A 19,331-nucleotide genomic window follows, 5' to 3' on the forward strand; every position below is an offset into this window, starting at 1 on the left:
TTGGCTTTTTCTTCATAGTTTTCCCTCTAGATTAATGTGGCATTCAAATCTCGACACCGATTTTTTAATCGAAATTCATGTCCAAATCTTACCCCAAGATTCGTATATAGACATGGATCAAAAATTACCACCCCCATAACTCGGTCAAATCTCATCCGATTTTCCCGAAGTTTGGCTTTTTCTTCATAGTTTTCCCTCTAGATTAATGTGGCATTCAAATCTCGACACCGATTTTTTAGTCGAAATTCATGTCCAAATCTTACCCCAAGATTCGTATATAGACATGGATCAAAAATTACACCCCCATAACTCGGTCAAATCTCATCCGATTTTCACGAAGTTTGGCTTTTTCTTCATAGTTTTCCCTCTAGATTAATCTGGCATTCAAATCTCGACACCGATTTTTTGGTCGATATGCTTATCCAAATCTTACCCCAAGATTCGTATATAGACATGGGTCAAAAATTACCACCCCCATAGCTCGGTCAAATCTCATCCGATTTTCACGAAGTTTGGCTTTTTCTTCATAGTTTTCCCTCTAGATTAATGTGGCATTCAAATCTCGACACCGATTTTTTAGTCGATATGCTTATCCAAATCTTACCCCAAGATTCGTATATAGACATGGGTCAAAAATTACCACCCCCATAGCTCGGTCAAATCTCATCCGATTTTCACTAAGTTTGGCTTTGTCTTCATAGTTTTCCCTCTAGATTAATGTGGCATTCAAATCTCGACACCGATTTTTTAATCGAAATTCATGTCCAAATCTTACCCCAAGATGCGTATATAGACATGGGTCAAAAATTACCACCCCCATAACTCGGTCAAATCTCATCCGATTTTCACGAAGTTTGGCTTTTTCTTCATGGTTTTCCCTCTAGATTAATCTGGCATTCAAATCTCGACACCGATTTTTTGGTCGAAATTCATGTCCAAGTCTTACCCCAAGATGCGTATATAGACATGGGTCAAAAATTACCACCCCCATAACTCGGTCAAATCTCATCCGATTTTCACGAAGTTTGGCTTTTTCTTCATGGTTTTCCCTCTAGATTAATCTGGCATTCAAATCTCGACACCGATTTTTTGGTCGAAATTCATGTCCAAGTCTTACCCCAAGATTCGTATATAGACATGGGTCAAAAATTACCACCCCCATAACTCGGTCAAATCTCATCAGATTTTCACGAAGTTTGGCTTTTTCTTCATAGTTTTCCCTCTAGATTAATGTGGCATTCAAATCTCGACACCGATTTTTTGGTCGAAATTCATGTCCAAGTCTTACCCCAAGATTCGTATATAGACATGGATCAAAAATTACCACCCCCATAACTCGGTCAAATCTCATCCGATTTTCCCGAAGTTTGGCTTTTTCTTCATAGCTTTCCCTCTAGATTAATGTGGCATTCAAATCTCGACACCGATTTTTTAGTCGAAATTCATGTCCAAATCTTACCCCAAGATGCGTATATAGACATGGGTCAAAAATTACCACCCCCATAGCTCGGTCAAATCTCATCCGATTTTCACGAAGTTTGGATTTTTCTTCATAGTTTTCCCTCTAGATTAATGTGGCATTCAAATCTCGACACCGATTTTTTAATCGAAATTCATGTCCAAATCTTACCCCAAGATTCGTATATAGACATGGATCAAAAATTACCACCCCCATAACTCGGTCAAATCTCATCCGATTTCCACGAAGTTTGGCTTTTTCTTCATGGTTTTCCCTCTAGATTAATATGGCATTCAAATCCCGACACCGATTTTTTGGTCGAAATTCATGTCCAAGTCTTACCCCAAGATTCGTATATAGACATGGATCAAAAATTACCACCCCCATAACTCGGTCAAATCTCATCCGATTTCCACGAAGTTTGGCCTTTTCTTCATGGTTTTCCCTCTAGATTAATCTGGCATTCAAATCTCGACACCTATTTTTTGGTCGAAATTCATGTCCAAATCTTACCCCAAGATTCGTATATAGACATGGATCAAAAATTACCACCCCCATAACTCGGTCAAATCTCATCCGATTTTCACGAAGTTTGGCTTTTTCTTCATGGTTTTCCCCCTAGATTAATATGGCATTCAAATCTCGACACCGATTTTTTGGTCGAAATTCATGTCCAAGTCTTACCCCAAGATTCGTATATAGACATGGATCAAAAATTACCACCCCCATAACTCGGTCAAATCTCATCCGATTTCCACGAAGTTTGGCCTTTTCTTCATGGTTTTCCCTCTAGATTAATCTGGCATTCAAATCTCGACACCGATTTTTTGGTCGAAATTCATGTCCAAATCTTACCCCAAGATTCGTATATAGACATGGATCAAAAATTACCACCCCCATAACTCGGTCAAATCTCATCCGATTTTCACGAAGTTTGGCTTTTTCTTCATGGTTTTCCCTCTAGATTAATCTGGCATTCAAATCTCGACACCGATTTTTTGGTCGAAATTCATGTCCAACTTACCCCAAGATTCGTATATAGACATGGGTCAAAAATTACCACCCCCATAACTCGGTCAAATCTCATCCGATTTTCACGAAGTTTGGCTTTTTCTTCATGGTTTTCCCTCTAGATTAATCTGGCATTCAAATCTCGACACCGATTTTTTGGTCGAAATTTATGTCCAAGTCTTACCCCAAGATGCGTATATAGACATGGGTCAAAAATTACCACCCCCATAACTCGGTCAAATCTCATCCGATTTTCACGAAGTTTGGCTTTTTCTTCATGGTTTTCCCTCTAGATTAATCTGGCATTCAAATCTCGACACCGATTTTTTGGTCGAAATTCATGTCCAAGTCTTACCCCAAGATTCGTATATAGACATGGGTCAAAAATTACCACCCCCATAACTCGGTCAAATCTCATCAGATTTTCACGAAGTTTGGCTTTTTCTTCATAGTTTTCCCTCTAGATTTATCTGGCATTCAAATCTCGACACCGATTTTTTGGTCGATATGCTTGTCCAAATCTTACCCCAAGATTCGTATATAGACATGGGTCAAAAATTACCACCCCCATAACTCGGTCAAATCTCATCCGATTTTCACGAAGTTTGGCTTTTTCTTCATAGTTTTCCCTCTAGATTAATGTGGCATTCAAATCTCGACACCGATTTTTTAGTCGAAATTCATGTCCAAATCTTACCCCAAGATTCGTATATAGACATGGATCAAAAATTACCAACCCCATAACTCGGTCAAATCTCATCCGATTTCCACGAAGTTTGGCTTTTTCTTCATGGTTTTCCCTCTAGATTAATGTGGCATTCAAATCTCGACACCGATTTTTTGGTCGAAATTCATGTCCAAGTCTTACCCCAAGATTCGTATATAGACATGGATCAAAAATTACCACCCCCATAACTCGGTCAAATCTCATCCGATTTTCCCGAAGTTTGGCTTTTTCTTCATAGCTTTCCCTCTAGATTAATGTGGCATTCAAATCTCGACACCGATTTTTTAGTCGAAATTCATGTCCAAATCTTACCCCAAGATTCGTATATAGACATGGATCAAAAATTACCAACCCCATAACTCGGTCAAATCTCATCCGATTTCCACGAAGTTTGGCTTTTTCTTCATGGTTTTCCCTCTAGATTAATGTGGCATTCAAATCTCGACACCGATTTTTTGGTCGAAATTCATGTCCAAGTCTTACCCCAAGATGCGTATATAGACATGGATCAAAAATTACCACCCCCATAACTCGGTCAAATCTCATCCGATTTCCACGAAGTTTGGCTTTTTCTTCATGGTTTTCTCTCTAGATTGATGTGACATTCAAATCTCGACACCGATTTTTTGGTCGAAATTCATGTCCAAGTCTTACCGCAAGATGCGTATATAGACATGGGTCAAAAATTACCACCCCCATAACTCGGTCAAATCTCATCCGATTTTCACGAAGTTTGGTTTTTTCTTCATAGTTTGCCCTCTAGATTAATCTGGCATTCAAATCTCGACACCGATTTTTTGGTCGAAATTTATGTCCAAATCTTACCCCAAGATTCGTATATAGACATGGGTCAAAAATTACCACCCCCATAACTCGGTCAAATCTCATCCGATTTTCACGAAGTTTGGCTTTTTCTTCATAGTTTTCCCTCTAGATTTATCTGGCATTCAAATCTCGACACCGATTTTTTGGTCGAAATTCATGTCCAATTCTTACCCCAAGATGCGTATATAGACATGGGTCAAAAATTACCACCCCCATAACTCGGTCAAATCTCATCCGATTTTCACGAAGTTTGGTTTTTTCTTCATAGTTTGCCCTCTAGATTAATCTGGCATTCAAATCTGAGCACCGATTTTTTAGTCGAAATTCATGACCAAATCTTACCCCAAGATTCGTATATAGACATGGATCAAAAATTACCACCCCCATAACTCGGTCAAATCTCATCCGATTTTCACGAAGTTTGGCTTTTTCTTCATAGTTTTCCCTCTAGATTAATCTGGCATTCAAATCTCGACACCGATTTTTTGGTCGATATGCTTATCCAAATCTTACCCCAAGATTCGTATATAGACATGGGTCAAAAATTACCACCCCCATAGCTCGGTCAAATCTCATCCGATTTTCACGAAGTTTGGCTTTTTCTTCATAGTTTTCCCTCTAGATTAATGTGGCATTCAAATCTCGACACCGATTTTTTAATCGAAATTCATGTCCAAATCTTACCCCAAGATTCGTATATAGACATTTCCCGAAGTTTGGCTTTTTCTTCATAGTTTTCCCTCTAGATTAATGTGGCATTCAAATCTCGACACCGATTTTTTAGTCGAAATTCATGTCCAAATCTTACCCCAAGATTCGTATATAGACATGGATCAAAAATTACCACCCCCATAACTCGGTCAAATCTCATCCGATTTTCACGAAGTTTGGCTTTTTCTTCATAGTTTTCCCTCTAGATTAATCTGGCATTCAAATCTCGACACCGATTTTTTGGTCGATATGCTTATCCAAATCTTACCCCAAGATTCGTATATAGACATGGGTCAAAAATTACCACCCCCATAGCTCGGTCAAATCTCATCCGATTTTCACGAAGTTTGGCTTTTTCTTCATAGTTTTCCCTCTAGATTAATGTGGCATTCAAATCTCGACACCGATTTTTTAGTCGATATGCTTATCCAAATCTTACCCCAAGATTCGTATATAGACATGGGTCAAAAATTACCACCCCCATAGCTCGGTCAAATCTCATCCGATTTTCACTAAGTTTGGCTTTGTCTTCATAGTTTTCCCTCTAGATTAATGTGGCATTCAAATCTCGACACCGATTTTTTAATCGAAATTCATGTCCAAATCTTACCCCAAGATGCGTATATAGACATGGGTCAAAAATTACCACCCCCATAACTCGGTCAAATCTCATCCGATTTTCACGAAGTTTGGCTTTTTCTTCATGGTTTTCCCTCTAGATTAATCTGGCATTCAAATCTCGACACCGATTTTTTGGTCGAAATTCATGTCCAAGTCTTACCGCAAGATGCGTATATAGACATGGGTCAAAAATTACCACCCCCATAACTCGGTCAAATCTCATCCGATTTTCACGAAGTTTGGTTTTTTCTTCATAGTTTGCCCTCTAGATTAATCTGGCATTCAAATCTCGACACCGATTTTTTGGTCGAAATTCATGACCAAATCTTACCCCAAGATTCGTATATAGACATGGATCAAAAATTACCACCCCCATAACTCGGTCAAATCTCATCCGATTTTCACGAAGTTTGGCTTTTTCTTCATAGTTTTCCCTCTAGATTAATCTGGCATTCAAATCTCGACACCGATTTTTTGGTCGATATGCTTATCCAAATCTTACCCCAAGATTCGTATATAGACATGGGTCAAAAATTACCACCCCCATAGCTCGGTCAAATCTCATCCGATTTTCACGAAGTTTGGCTTTTTCTTCATAGTTTTCCCTCTAGATTAATGTGGCATTCAAATCTCGACACCGATTTTTTAATCGAAATTCATGTCCAAATCTTACCCCAAGATTCGTATATAGACATGGATCAAAAATTACCACCCCCATAACTCGGTCAAATCTCATCCGATTTTCCCGAAGTTTGGCTTTTTCTTCATAGTTTTCCCTCTAGATTAATGTGGCATTCAAATCTCGACACCGATTTTTTAGTCGAAATTCATGTCCAAATCTTACCCCAAGATTCGTATATAGACATGGATCAAAAATTACCACCCCCATAACTCGGTCAAATCTCATCCGATTTTCACGAAGTTTGGCTTTTTCTTCATAGTTTTCCCTCTAGATTAATCTGGCATTCAAATCTCGACACCGATTTTTTGGTCGATATGCTTATCCAAATCTTACCCCAAGATTCGTATATAGACATGGGTCAAAAATTACCACCCCCATAGCTCGGTCAAATCTCATCCGATTTTCACGAAGTTTGGCTTTTTCTTCATAGTTTTCCCTCTAGATTAATGTGGCATTCAAATCTCGACACCGATTTTTTAGTCGATATGCTTATCCAAATCTTACCCCAAGATTCGTATATAGACATGGGTCAAAAATTACCACCCCCATAGCTCGGTCAAATCTCATCCGATTTTCACTAAGTTTGGCTTTGTCTTCATAGTTTTCCCTCTAGATTAATGTGGCATTCAAATCTCGACACCGATTTTTTAATCGAAATTCATGTCCAAATCTTACCCCAAGATGCGTATATAGACATGGGTCAAAAATTACCACCCCCATAACTCGGTCAAATCTCATCCGATTTTCACGAAGTTTGGCTTTTTCTTCATGGTTTTCCCTCTAGATTAATCTGGCATTCAAATCTCGACACCGATTTTTTGGTCGAAATTCATGTCCAAGTCTTACCCCAAGATGCGTATATAGACATGGGTCAAAAATTACCACCCCCATAACTCGGTCAAATCTCATCCGATTTTCACGAAGTTTGGCTTTTTCTTCATGGTTTTCCCTCTAGATTAATCTGGCATTCAAATCTCGACACCGATTTTTTGGTCGAAATTCATGTCCAAGTCTTACCCCAAGATGCGTATATAGACATGGATCAAAAATTACCACCCCCATAACTCGGTCAAATCTCATCGGATTTCCACGAAGTTTGGCTTTTTCTTCATGGGTTTCTCTCTAGATTAATCTGGCATTCAAATCTCGACACCGATTTTTTGGTCGAAATTTATGTCCAAATCTTACCCCAAGATTCGTATATAGACATGGGTCAAAAATTACCACCCCCATAACTCGGTCAAATCTCATCCGATTTTCACGAAGTTTGGCTTTTTCTTCATAGTTTTCCCTCTAGATTTATCTGGCATTCAAATCTCGACACCGATTTTTTGGTCGAAATTCATGTCCAATTCTTACCCCAAGATGCGTATATAGACATGGGTCAAAAATTACCACCCCCATAACTCGGTCAAATCTCATCCGATTTTCACGAAGTTTGGTTTTTTCTTCATAGTTTGCCCTCTAGATTAATCTGGCATTCAAATCTGAGCACCGATTTTTTAGTCGAAATTCATGACCAAATCTTACCCCAAGATTCGTATATAGACATGGAAAATTACCACCCCCATAACTCGGTCAAATCTCATCCGATTTTCACGAAGTTTGGCTTTTTCTTCATAGTTTTCCCTCTAGATTAATCTGGCATTCAAATCTCGACACCGATTTTTTGGTCGATATGCTTATCCAAATCTTACCCCAAGATTCGTATATAGACATGGGTCAAAAATTACCACCCCCATAGCTCGGTCAAATCTCATCCGATTTTCACGAAGTTTGGCTTTTTCTTCATAGTTTTCCCTCTAGATTAATGTGGCATTCAAATCTCGACACCGATTTTTTAATCGAAATTCATGTCCAAATCTTACCCCAAGATTCGTATATAGACATGGATCAAAAATTACCACCCCCATAACTCGGTCAAATCTCATCCGATTTTCCCGAAGTTTGGCTTTTTCTTCATAGTTTTCCCTCTAGATTAATGTGGCATTCAAATCTCGACACCGATTTTTTAGTCGAAATTCATGTCCAAATCTTACCCCAAGATTCGTATATAGACATGGATCAAAAATTACCACCCCCATAACTCGGTCAAATCTCATCCGATTTTCACGAAGTTTGGCTTTTTCTTCATAGTTTTCCCTCTAGATTAATCTGGCATTCAAATCTCGACACCGATTTTTTGGTCGATATGCTTATCCAAATCTTACCCCAAGATTCGTATATAGACATGGGTCAAAAATTACCACCCCCATAGCTCGGTCAAATCTCATCCGATTTTCACGAAGTTTGGCTTTTTCTTCATAGTTTTCCCTCTAGATTAATGTGGCATTCAAATCTCGACACCGATTTTTTAGTCGATATGCTTATCCAAATCTTACCCCAAGATTCGTATATAGACATGGGTCAAAAATTACCACCCCCATAGCTCGGTCAAATCTCATCCGATTTTCACTAAGTTTGGCTTTGTCTTCATAGTTTTCCCTCTAGATTAATGTGGCATTCAAATCTCGACACCGATTTTTTAATCGAAATTCATGTCCACATCTTACCCCAAGATGCGTATATAGACATGGGTCAAAAATTACCACCCCCATAACTCGGTCAAATCTCATCCGATTTTCACGAAGTTTGGCTTTTTCTTCATGGTTTTCCCTCTAGATTAATCTGGCATTCAAATCTCGACACCGATTTTTTGGTCGAAATTCATGTCCAAGTCTTACCCCAAGATGCGTATATAGACATGGGTCAAAAATTACCACCCCCATAACTCGGTCAAATCTCATCCGATTTTCACGAAGTTTGGCTTTTTCTTCATGGTTTTCCCTCTAGATTAATCTGGCATTCAAATCTCGACACCGATTTTTTGGTCGAAATTCATGTCCAAGTCTTACCCCAAGATTCGTATATAGACATGGGTCAAAAATTACCACCCCCATAACTCGGTCAAATCTCATCAGATTTTCACGAAGTTTGGCTTTTTCTTCATAGTTTTCCCTCTAGATTTATCTGGCATTCAAATCTCGACACCGATTTTTTGGTCGATATGCTTGTCCAAATCTTACCCCAAGATTCGTATATAGACATGGGTCAAAAATTACCACCCCCATAACTCGGTCAAATCTCATCCGATTTTCACGAAGTTTGGCTTTTTCTTCATGGTTTTCCCTCTAGATTAATCTGGCATTCAAATCTCGACACCGATTTTTTGGTCGAAATTCATGTCCAAGTCTTACCCCAAGATTCGTATATAGACATGGATCAAAAATTACCACCCCCATAACTCGGTCAAATCTCATCCGATTTTCCCGAAGTTTGGCTTTTTCTTCATAGCTTTCCCTCTAGATTAATATGGCATTCAAATCTCGACACCGATTTTTTGGTCGAAATTCATGTCCAAGTCTTACCCCAAGATTCGTATATAGACATGGATCAAAAATTACCACCCCCATAACTCGGTCAAATCTCATCCGATTTCCACGAAGTTTGGCCTTTTCTTCATGGTTTTCCCTCTAGATTAATCTGGCATTCAAATCTCGAAACCTATTTTTTGGTCGAAATTCATGTCCAAATCTTACCCCAAGATTCGTATATAGACATGGATCAAAAATTACCACCCCCATAACTCGGTCAAATCTCATCCGATTTTCACGAAGTTTGGCTTTTTCTTCATGGTTTTCCCCCTAGATTAATATGGCATTCAAATCTCGACACCGATTTTTTGGTCGAAATTCATGTCCAAATCTTACCCCAAGATTCGTATATAGACATGGGTCAAAAATTACCACCCCCATAGCTCGGTCAAATCTCATCCGATTTTCACGAAGTTTGGCTTTTTCTTCATAGTTTTCCCTCTAGATTAATGTGGCATTCAAATCTCGACACCGATTTTTTAGTCGATATGCTTATCCAAATCTTACCCCAAGATTCGTATATAGACATGGATCAAAAATTACCACCCCCATAACTCGGTCAAATCTCATCCGATTTCCACGAAGTTTGGCCTTTTCTTCATGGTTTTCCCTCTAGATTAATCTGGCATTCAAATCTCGACACCTATTTTTTGGTCGAAATTCATGTCGAAATTCATGTCCAAATCTTACCCCAAGATTCGTATATAGACATGGATCAAAAATTACCACCCCCATAACTCGGTCAAATCTCATCCGATTTTCACGAAGTTTGGCTTTTTCTTCATGGTTTTCCCCCTAGATTAATATGGCATTCAAATCTCGACACCGATTTTTTAGTCGAAATTCATGTCCAAATCTTACCCCAAGATTCGTATATAGACATGGATCAAAAATTACCACCCCCATAACTCGGTCAAATCTCATCCGATTTTCACGAAGTTTGGCTTTTTCTTCATAGTTTTCCCTCTAGATTAATCTGGCATTCAAATCTCGACACCGATTTTTTGGTCGATATGCTTATCCAAATCTTACCCCAAGATTCGTATATAGACATGGGTCAAAAATTACCACCCCCATAGCTCGGTCAAATCTCATCCGATTTTCACGAAGTTTGGCTTTTTCTTCATAGTTTTCCCTCTAGATTAATGTGGCATTCAAATCTCGACACCGATTTTTTAGTCGATATGCTTATCCAAATCTTACCCCAAGATTCGTATAGACATGGGTCAAAAATTACCACCCCCATATCTCGGTCAAATCTCATCCGATTTTCACTAAGTTTGGCTTTGTCTTCATAGTTTTCCCTCTAGATTAATGTGGCATTCAAATCTCGACACCGATTTTTTAATCGAAATTCATGTCCAAATCTTACCCCAAGATGCGTATATAGACATGGGTCAAAAATTACCACCCCCATAACTCGGTCAAATCTCATCCGATTTTCACGAAGTTTGGCTTTTTCTTCATGGTTTTCCCTCTAGATTAATCTGGCATTCAAATCTCGACACCGATTTTTTGGTCGAAATTCATGTCCAAGTCTTACCCCAAGATGCGTATATAGACATGGGTCAAAAATTACCACCCCCATAACTCGGTCAAATCTCATCCGATTTTCACGAAGTTTGGCTTTTTCTTCATGGTTTTCCCTCTAGATTAATCTGGCATTCAAATCTCGACACCGATTTTTTGGTCGAAATTCATGTCCAAGTCTTACCCCAAGATGCGTATATAGACATGGATCAAAAATTACCACCCCCATAACTCGGTCAAATCTCATCGGATTTCCACGAAGTTTGGCTTTTTCTTCATGGGTTTCTCTCTAGATTAATCTGGCATTCAAATCTCGACACCGATTTTTTGGTCGAAATTTATGTCCAAATCTTACCCCAAGATTCGTATATAGACATGGGTCAAAAATTACCACCCCCATAACTCGGTCAAATCTCATCCGATTTTCACGAAGTTTGGCTTTTTCTTCATAGTTTTCCCTCTAGATTTATCTGGCATTCAAATCTCGACACCGATTTTTTGGTCGAAATTCATGTCCAATTCTTACCCCAAGATGCGTATATAGACATGGGTCAAAAATTACCACCCCCATAACTCGGTCAAATCTCATCCGATTTTCACGAAGTTTGGTTTTTTCTTCATAGTTTGCCCTCTAGATTAATCTGGCATTCAAATCTGAGCACCGATTTTTTAGTCGAAATTCATGACCAAATCTTACCCCAAGATTCGTATATAGACATGGAAAATTACCACCCCCATAACTCGGTCAAATCTCATCCGATTTTCACGAAGTTTGGCTTTTTCTTCATAGTTTTCCCTCTAGATTAATCTGGCATTCAAATCTCGACACCGATTTTTTGGTCGATATGCTTATCCAAATCTTACCCCAAGATTCGTATATAGACATGGGTCAAAAATTACCACCCCCATAGCTCGGTCAAATCTCATCCGATTTTCACGAAGTTTGGCTTTTTCTTCATAGTTTTCCCTCTAGATTAATGTGGCATTCAAATCTCGACACCGATTTTTTAATCGAAATTCATGTCCAAATCTTACCCCAAGATTCGTATATAGACATGGATCAAAAATTACCACCCCCATAACTCGGTCAAATCTCATCCGATTTTCCCGAAGTTTGGCTTTTTCTTCATAGTTTTCCCTCTAGATTAATGTGGCATTCAAATCTCGACACCGATTTTTTAGTCGAAATTCATGTCCAAATCTTACCCCAAGATTCGTATAGACATGGATCAAAAATTACCACCCCCATAACTCGGTCAAATCTCATCCGATTTTCACGAAGTTTGGCTTTTTCTTCATAGTTTTCCCTCTAGATTAATCTGGCATTCAAATCTCGACACCGATTTTTTGGTCGATATGCTTATCCAAATCTTACCCCAAGATTCGTATATAGACATGGGTCAAAAATTACCACCCCCATAGCTCGGTCAAATCTCATCCGATTTTCACGAAGTTTGGCTTTTTCTTCATAGTTTTCCCTCTAGATTAATGTGGCATTCAAATCTCGACACCGATTTTTTAGTCGATATGCTTATCCAAATCTTACCCCAAGATTCGTATATAGACATGGGTCAAAAATTACCACCCCCATAGCTCGGTCAAATCTCATCCGATTTTCACTAAGTTTGGCTTTGTCTTCATAGTTTTCCCTCTAGATTAATGTGGCATTCAAATCTCGACACCGATTTTTTAATCGAAATTCATGTCCACATCTTACCCCAAGATGCGTATATAGACATGGGTCAAAAATTACCACCCCCATAACTCGGTCAAATCTCATCCGATTTTCACGAAGTTTGGCTTTTTCTTCATGGTTTTCCCTCTAGATTAATCTGGCATTCAAATCTCGACACCGATTTTTTGGTCGAAATTCATGTCCAAGTCTTACCCCAAGATGCGTATATAGACATGGGTCAAAAATTACCACCCCCATAACTCGGTCAAATCTCATCCGATTTTCACGAAGTTTGGCTTTTTCTTCATGGTTTTCCCTCTAGATTAATCTGGCATTCAAATCTCGACACCGATTTTTTGGTCGAAATTCATGTCCAAGTCTTACCCCAAGATTCGTATATAGACATGGGTCAAAAATTACCACCCCCATAACTCGGTCAAATCTCATCAGATTTTCACGAAGTTTGGCTTTTTCTTCATAGTTTTCCCTCTAGATTTATCTGGCATTCAAATCTCGACACCGATTTTTTGGTCGATATGCTTGTCCAAATCTTACCCCAAGATTCGTATATAGACATGGGTCAAAAATTACCACCCCCATAACTCGGTCAAATCTCATCCGATTTTCACGAAGTTTGGCTTTTTCTTCATGGTTTTCCCTCTAGATTAATCTGGCATTCAAATCTCGACACCGATTTTTTGGTCGAAATTCATGTCCAAGTCTTACCCCAAGATTCGTATATAGACATGGATCAAAAATTACCACCCCCATAACTCGGTCAAATCTCATCCGATTTTCCCGAAGTTTGGCTTTTTCTTCATAGCTTTCCCTCTAGATTAATATGGCATTCAAATCTCGACACCGATTTTTTGGTCGAAATTCATGTCCAAGTCTTACCCCAAGATTCGTATATAGACATGGATCAAAAATTACCACCCCCATAACTCGGTCAAATCTCATCCGATTTCCACGAAGTTTGGCCTTTTCTTCATGGTTTTCCCTCTAGATTAATCTGGCATTCAAATCTCGAAACCTATTTTTTGGTCGAAATTCATGTCCAAATCTTACCCCAAGATTCGTATATAGACATGGATCAAAAATTACCACCCCCATAACTCGGTCAAATCTCATCCGATTTTCACGAAGTTTGGCTTTTTCTTCATGGTTTTCCCCCTAGATTAATATGGCATTCAAATCTCGACACCGATTTTTTGGTCGAAATTCATGTCCAAATCTTACCCCAAGATTCGTATATAGACATGGGTCAAAAATTACCACCCCCATAGCTCGGTCAAATCTCATCCGATTTTCACGAAGTTTGGCTTTTTCTTCATAGTTTTCCCTCTAGATTAATGTGGCATTCAAATCTCGACACCGATTTTTTAGTCGATATGCTTATCCAAATCTTACCCCAAGATTCGTATATAGACATGGATCAAAAATTACCACCCCCATAACTCGGTCAAATCTCATCCGATTTCCACGAAGTTTGGCCTTTTCTTCATGGTTTTCCCTCTAGATTAATCTGGCATTCAAATCTCGACACCTATTTTTTGGTCGAAATTCATGTCGAAATTCATGTCCAAATCTTACCCCAAGATTCGTATATAGACATGGATCAAAAATTACCACCCCCATAACTCGGTCAAATCTCATCCGATTTTCACGAAGTTTGGCTTTTTCTTCATGGTTTTCCCCCTAGATTAATATGGCATTCAAATCTCGACACCGATTTTTTGGTCGAAATTCATGTCCAAGTCTTACCCCAAGATTCGTATATAGACATGGATCAAAAATTACCACCCCCATAACTCGGTCAAATCTCATCCGATTTCCACGAAGTTTGGCCTTTTCTTCATGGTTTTCCCTCTAGATTAATCTGGCATTCAAATCTCGACACCTATTTTTTGGTCGAAATTCATGTCCAAATCTTACCCCAAGATTCGTATATAGACATGGATCAAAAATTACCACCCCCATAACTCGGTCAAATCTCATCCGATTTTCACGAAGTTTGGCTTTTTCTTCATGGTTTTCCCCCTAGATTAATATGGCATTCAAATCTCGACACCGATTTTTTGGTCGAAATTCATGTCCAAGTCTTACCCCAAGATTCGTATATAGACATGGATCAAAAATTACCACCCCCATAACTCGGTCAAATCTCATCGGATTTCCACGAAGTTTGGTTTTTTCTTCATAGTTTGCCCTCTAGATAAATGTGGCATTCAAATCTCGACACCGATTTTTTAGTCGAAATTCATGTCCAAATCTTACCCCAAGATTCGTATATAGACATGGATCAAAAATTACCACCCCCATAACTCGGTCAAATCTCATCCGATTTCCACGAAGTTTGGCTTTTTCTTCATAGTTTTCCCTCTAGAATAATCTGGCATTCAAATCTCGACACCGATTTTTTGGTCGATATGCTTGTCCAAATCTTACCCCAAGATTCGTATATAGACATGGGTCAAAAATTACCACCCCCATAACTCGGTCAAATCTCATCCGATTTTCACGAAGTTTGGATTTTTCTTCATAGTTTTCCCTCTAGATTAATGTGGCATTCAAATCTCGACACCGATTTTTTAATCGAAATTCATGTCCAAATCTTACCCCAAGATTCGTATATAGACATGGGTCAAAAATTACCACCCCCATAACTCGGTCAAATCTCATCCGATTTTCACGAAGTTTGGATTTTTCTTCATAGTTTTCCCTCTAGATTAATGTGGCATTCAAATCTCGACACCGATTTTTTAATCGAAATTCATGTCCAAATCTTACCCCAAGATTCGTATATAGACATGGATCAAAAATTACCACCCCATAACTCGGTCAAATCTTATCCGATTTCCACGAAGTTTGGCTTTTTCTTCATGGTTTTCCCTCTAGATTAATATGGCATTCAAATCTCGACACCGATTTTTTGGTCGAAATTCATGTCCAAGTCTTACCCCAAGATTCGTATATAGACATGGATCAAAAATTACCACCCCCATAACTCGGTCAAATCTCATCCGATTTCCACGAAGTTTGGCTTTTTCTTCATGGTTTTCCCTCTAGATTAATCTGGCATTCAAATCTCGACACCTATTTTTTGGTCGAAATTCATGTCCAAATCTTACCCCAAGATTCGTATATAGACATGGGTCAAAAATTACCACCCCCATAACTCGGTCAAATCTCATCCGATTTTCACGAAGTTTGGCTTTTTCTTCATAGTTTTCCCTCTAGATTAATCTGGCATTCAAATCTCGACACCGATTTTTCGGTTGATATGCTTGTCCAAATCTTACCCCAAGATTCGTATATAGACATGGATCAAAAATTACCACCCCCATAACTCGGTCAAATCTCATCCGATTTCCACGAAGTTTGGCTTTTTCTTCATGGTTTTCCCTCTAGATTAATCTGGCATTCAAATCTGAACACCAATTTTTTGGTCGAAATTCATGTCAAAATCTTACCCCAAGATCCGTATATGGACATGGGTCAAAATTTACCACCCCCATATCTCGGCCGAATCTCATCCGATTTTCACGAAGTTTGGCTTTTTATACCCTGAACCCATTAAAAATGGGTATAAGGGTATATTGTATTTGTGCGAATGCCAAATCGATATCGATATCCTGTTTTTTGGGCAATTTTGGTAAATAATAAGAACTAGAGTCACCAAACTTGACATATAGCTTCTAAAATAGAATATATATATGCATTTGATGTTGGAAGAAGAGGGTTCAGTGTATCCCCTAGTCGGGAGCTCCCGACTAGAACCTCTTACTTGTTTATTAATTTATTTGGTGTTGGAATAAGAGGGTTCAGGGTATCCCCTAGTCGGGAGCTCCCGACTAGAACCTCTGACTTGTTATACTAATGAATAGTTGAAATTAAAGTTGTATAATTGCAATTTTTTTTAATATATTTCGTAAACTTAAAGCTTTTTAGAGCAAAAATATGTTTGTTTGGGTATTTAAATCAGAGCTTTGTGCAATAATAAAATAATATTCTATGTAAATTTTACTAAAAACGCATAACAGCCATTAAATAACCAAACCTACAACTTATAATCAAAATACTTTTATTTTCAATTATTATCAGCGATGTTTAATCAAATTGTTAAGAAAATGTGAATGAGATTAGCACCAACAGCAGGGGGCAAAAATAAGAACAAGAAAACAACGGGAGATTGGGAGAGCAAAAGAGAGAGAGAGAGAGCTTAGGCAGTCAGCCACAAGTCAGCTGGTAGCTTTTATTCAGCGCAAAGCTTTTGTCAGTCTCTCATCAGAATTCGAGCGCGTCAGTTGAGCGTGCGGTGGAGAGCAAGTGCAGCCGGTCAGCGAAAATTCATAATTAAGGCAAACGAAGAAAACAACAACAAAGGCAGGCAAAAAGAATGATTGCGCAAAGTATAATCAGCAAACTGCGTCCGTGCGGCATCCGGCGCCTGGCGAGCACCAAGGCGAGCAGTGCACCCAAATTCAATTGGCAGGATCCGCTCAATTTGGAGAGTCAGCTAACCGAGGAGGAGGTGGCCGTTCGCGATGCATTCCGCGGCTACTGCCAGTCGCAGCTGTTGCCGCGCGTCATTCTCGCAAATCGATTGGAGCAATTCGATAAGAAGATCATGGAGGAGATTGGCAGCCTGGGCGTACTGGGCTGCACACTGCAGGGCTATGGCTGTGCCGGCGTCTCCAATGTGGCATACGGTCTGCTCACGCGCGAGGTGGAACGCATTGATTCTGCCTATCGTTCCGCGGTGAGCGTGCAAAGCTCCCTGGCAATGGGCGCCATCTATGATTATGGTTCCGATGAGCAGAAGCAAAAGTATTTGCCAAGCATGGCGCAGGGCAAGCTGATAGGTAAGAGAACTTTTCCAAAAAATATGTACACATGTACAACATACATATTTACATGCTACATTCATCTCTATAAGCTGTCCATCGCGATCACCTGTTTTTTTTTTTATTTTAAAGATTTGCTGTTTATCAGCATTGATAAGATTCAGATTAAACAGAGGGAGGTGGGGGCCCATAACAACAAACTGAAGTAAACAAGTTGAACGAGTGTGTGGGGCAAAGAGAGGGGGTGAAGAAGAATTTAATGACAGCAGATGACAGCAAACAACTCTGTGTTAGCTTTGGAAAAAGCTCACTCTGTCTCTCTCTCTCTTACTTGTGTGGCTGTGTGAGCGGAAAAAAACCAAAAGAGAGAATCGCAAACAAAATTTTGATCAGCAACGGCGAAGATTAAATACCCTATGGTATCTATGTTCAGAAAGTGAACATTTTAAAGTTGAAAATTCGTTTTGTAAAAAATAAGTTAAATGAAAATAAATTATGTTTAGGAAATACAAGCTTGAGCTTAATTATAATTAATTAATTATAATTATAATTAAGCATAATTATTTATAAAACGAATTTCCATTTTAAAAATTTTTACTTTCTGACTAGGTAATCATTTACAAGAGTATAAGATGAATTGAAAAAGGTTTTCTTAGCAAATTTTTAAAGAAATATTTTTGTTAAACCAATTTCTCAAAATATGTTTAACTAACATTCCATTTCAAATCAATAAACCTTCAGGCGCCTTTGGACTTACCGAACCGAACCATGGTAGTGATCCGGCTGGCATGGAAACCCGAGCTAAATACGACAGTAAAACCAAAACCTACATACTGAATGGCTCGAAGACATGGATAACGAGTGCGCCCATTGCCGATGTGATAGTCGTGTGGGCCAAGGGCGAGGATGGTAAAGTGCGCGGCTTTATTGTCGATCGGAGATTGTCTGGTAAGGGCCTGGACACGCCCAGGATCGAAGGCAAGTTCTCGCTGCGTGCCTCGCCCACGGGCATGATAATGATGGATGATGTACACGTGCCCGAGGACCTGCTGCTGCCCAACGCCCTCGGCTTTAGCGCACCGTTCAATTGCCTGAACAACGCTCGTTATGGCATTGCCTGGGGAGCACTGGGTGCAGCGGAGGCTTGTGTGGAAACGGCGCGTCAATATACGCTGGATCGCAAGCAATTCGGACGACCACTGGCCGCCAATCAGTTGATCCAAAAGAAACTGGCTGATGCCACCACGGAAATAGCGCTTGGCCTGCAGGCGTGCCTGCATGTGGGTCGCCTCAAGGATCGCAAACTCCATACGCCCGAGATGATCTCGCTGCTAAAGCGCAACAACGCGGGCAAAGCCCTGGACATAGCGCGTCAGATGCGCGACATGCTCGGCGGCAACGGCATCAGTGATGAGTACCATGTGATCCGGCATGTCATGAATCTGGAATCGGTGAACACCTATGAGGGCACTCATGATATTCATGCCCTGATCCTTGGACGTGCCATTACCGGCTTGGCTGCGTTTGCCAATTAAAGCTAACTCGCGCATTTATCTATGTTTCTAGTTTATAAATTTAGCTAGGCAAACAAAATAAAAAGCAATATTAAATTCGTTTCTAGCCAAGAGATGTTAACACTTTCCTAGTATTAAATCGAATTTTATATTAAAGACAAAACGGTTGCAACCGAAACAAATCTTTACACGAAAACTCTAACCCAGGCAAGTTTCTGAAACCCTTTATTATTGAGGAATGTTTGTAAATTAAGGACTAAAAGATGCCTTTACTAATGCGAAGAAACTTTTTAAATTAAAAAAGATTGGTTTGATT

General features: G+C 39.3%; 2 protein-coding genes across 3 annotated transcripts in view; one reads left to right on the forward strand and one right to left on the reverse strand.

Annotated features, from left to right (window-relative positions):
- LOC115763536 (coiled-coil domain-containing protein 102A) overlaps positions 1-19,331 on the reverse strand; it is a 35,967-nt gene that overhangs the window by 14,433 nt on the left and 2,203 nt on the right. The window lies entirely within an intron of this gene.
- LOC115763538 (glutaryl-CoA dehydrogenase, mitochondrial) lies at positions 16,958-19,255 on the forward strand. Its single transcript, XM_030706154.1, has 2 exons — positions 16,958-17,519; positions 18,243-19,255. The coding sequence occupies exons 1-2, from the start codon at positions 17,054-17,056 to the stop codon at positions 19,034-19,036; spliced, it is 1,260 nt and encodes a 419-aa protein (XP_030562014.1). The 5' UTR covers positions 16,958-17,053; the 3' UTR covers positions 19,037-19,255.

The sequence above is a fragment of the Drosophila novamexicana genome, unplaced genomic scaffold (genome assembly GCF_003285875.2).
Source record: "Drosophila novamexicana strain 15010-1031.04,08,12 unplaced genomic scaffold, DnovRS2.1 tig00000739-arrow-arrow-pilon, whole genome shotgun sequence".
Taxonomy (NCBI): domain Eukaryota; kingdom Metazoa; phylum Arthropoda; class Insecta; order Diptera; family Drosophilidae; genus Drosophila; species Drosophila novamexicana.

Bases quoted from the DNA above. Each gene is read 5' to 3' on its own strand.
- LOC115763538 (XM_030706154.1), top strand. From the start codon at position 17,054: ATGATTGCGCAAAGTATAATCAGCAAACTGCGTCCGTGCGGCATCCGG. The intron at 17,520-18,242 runs GTAAGAGAACTT...ATAAACCTTCAG, and splicing joins GGCGCAGGGCAAGCTGATAG to GCGCCTTTGGACTTACCGAA.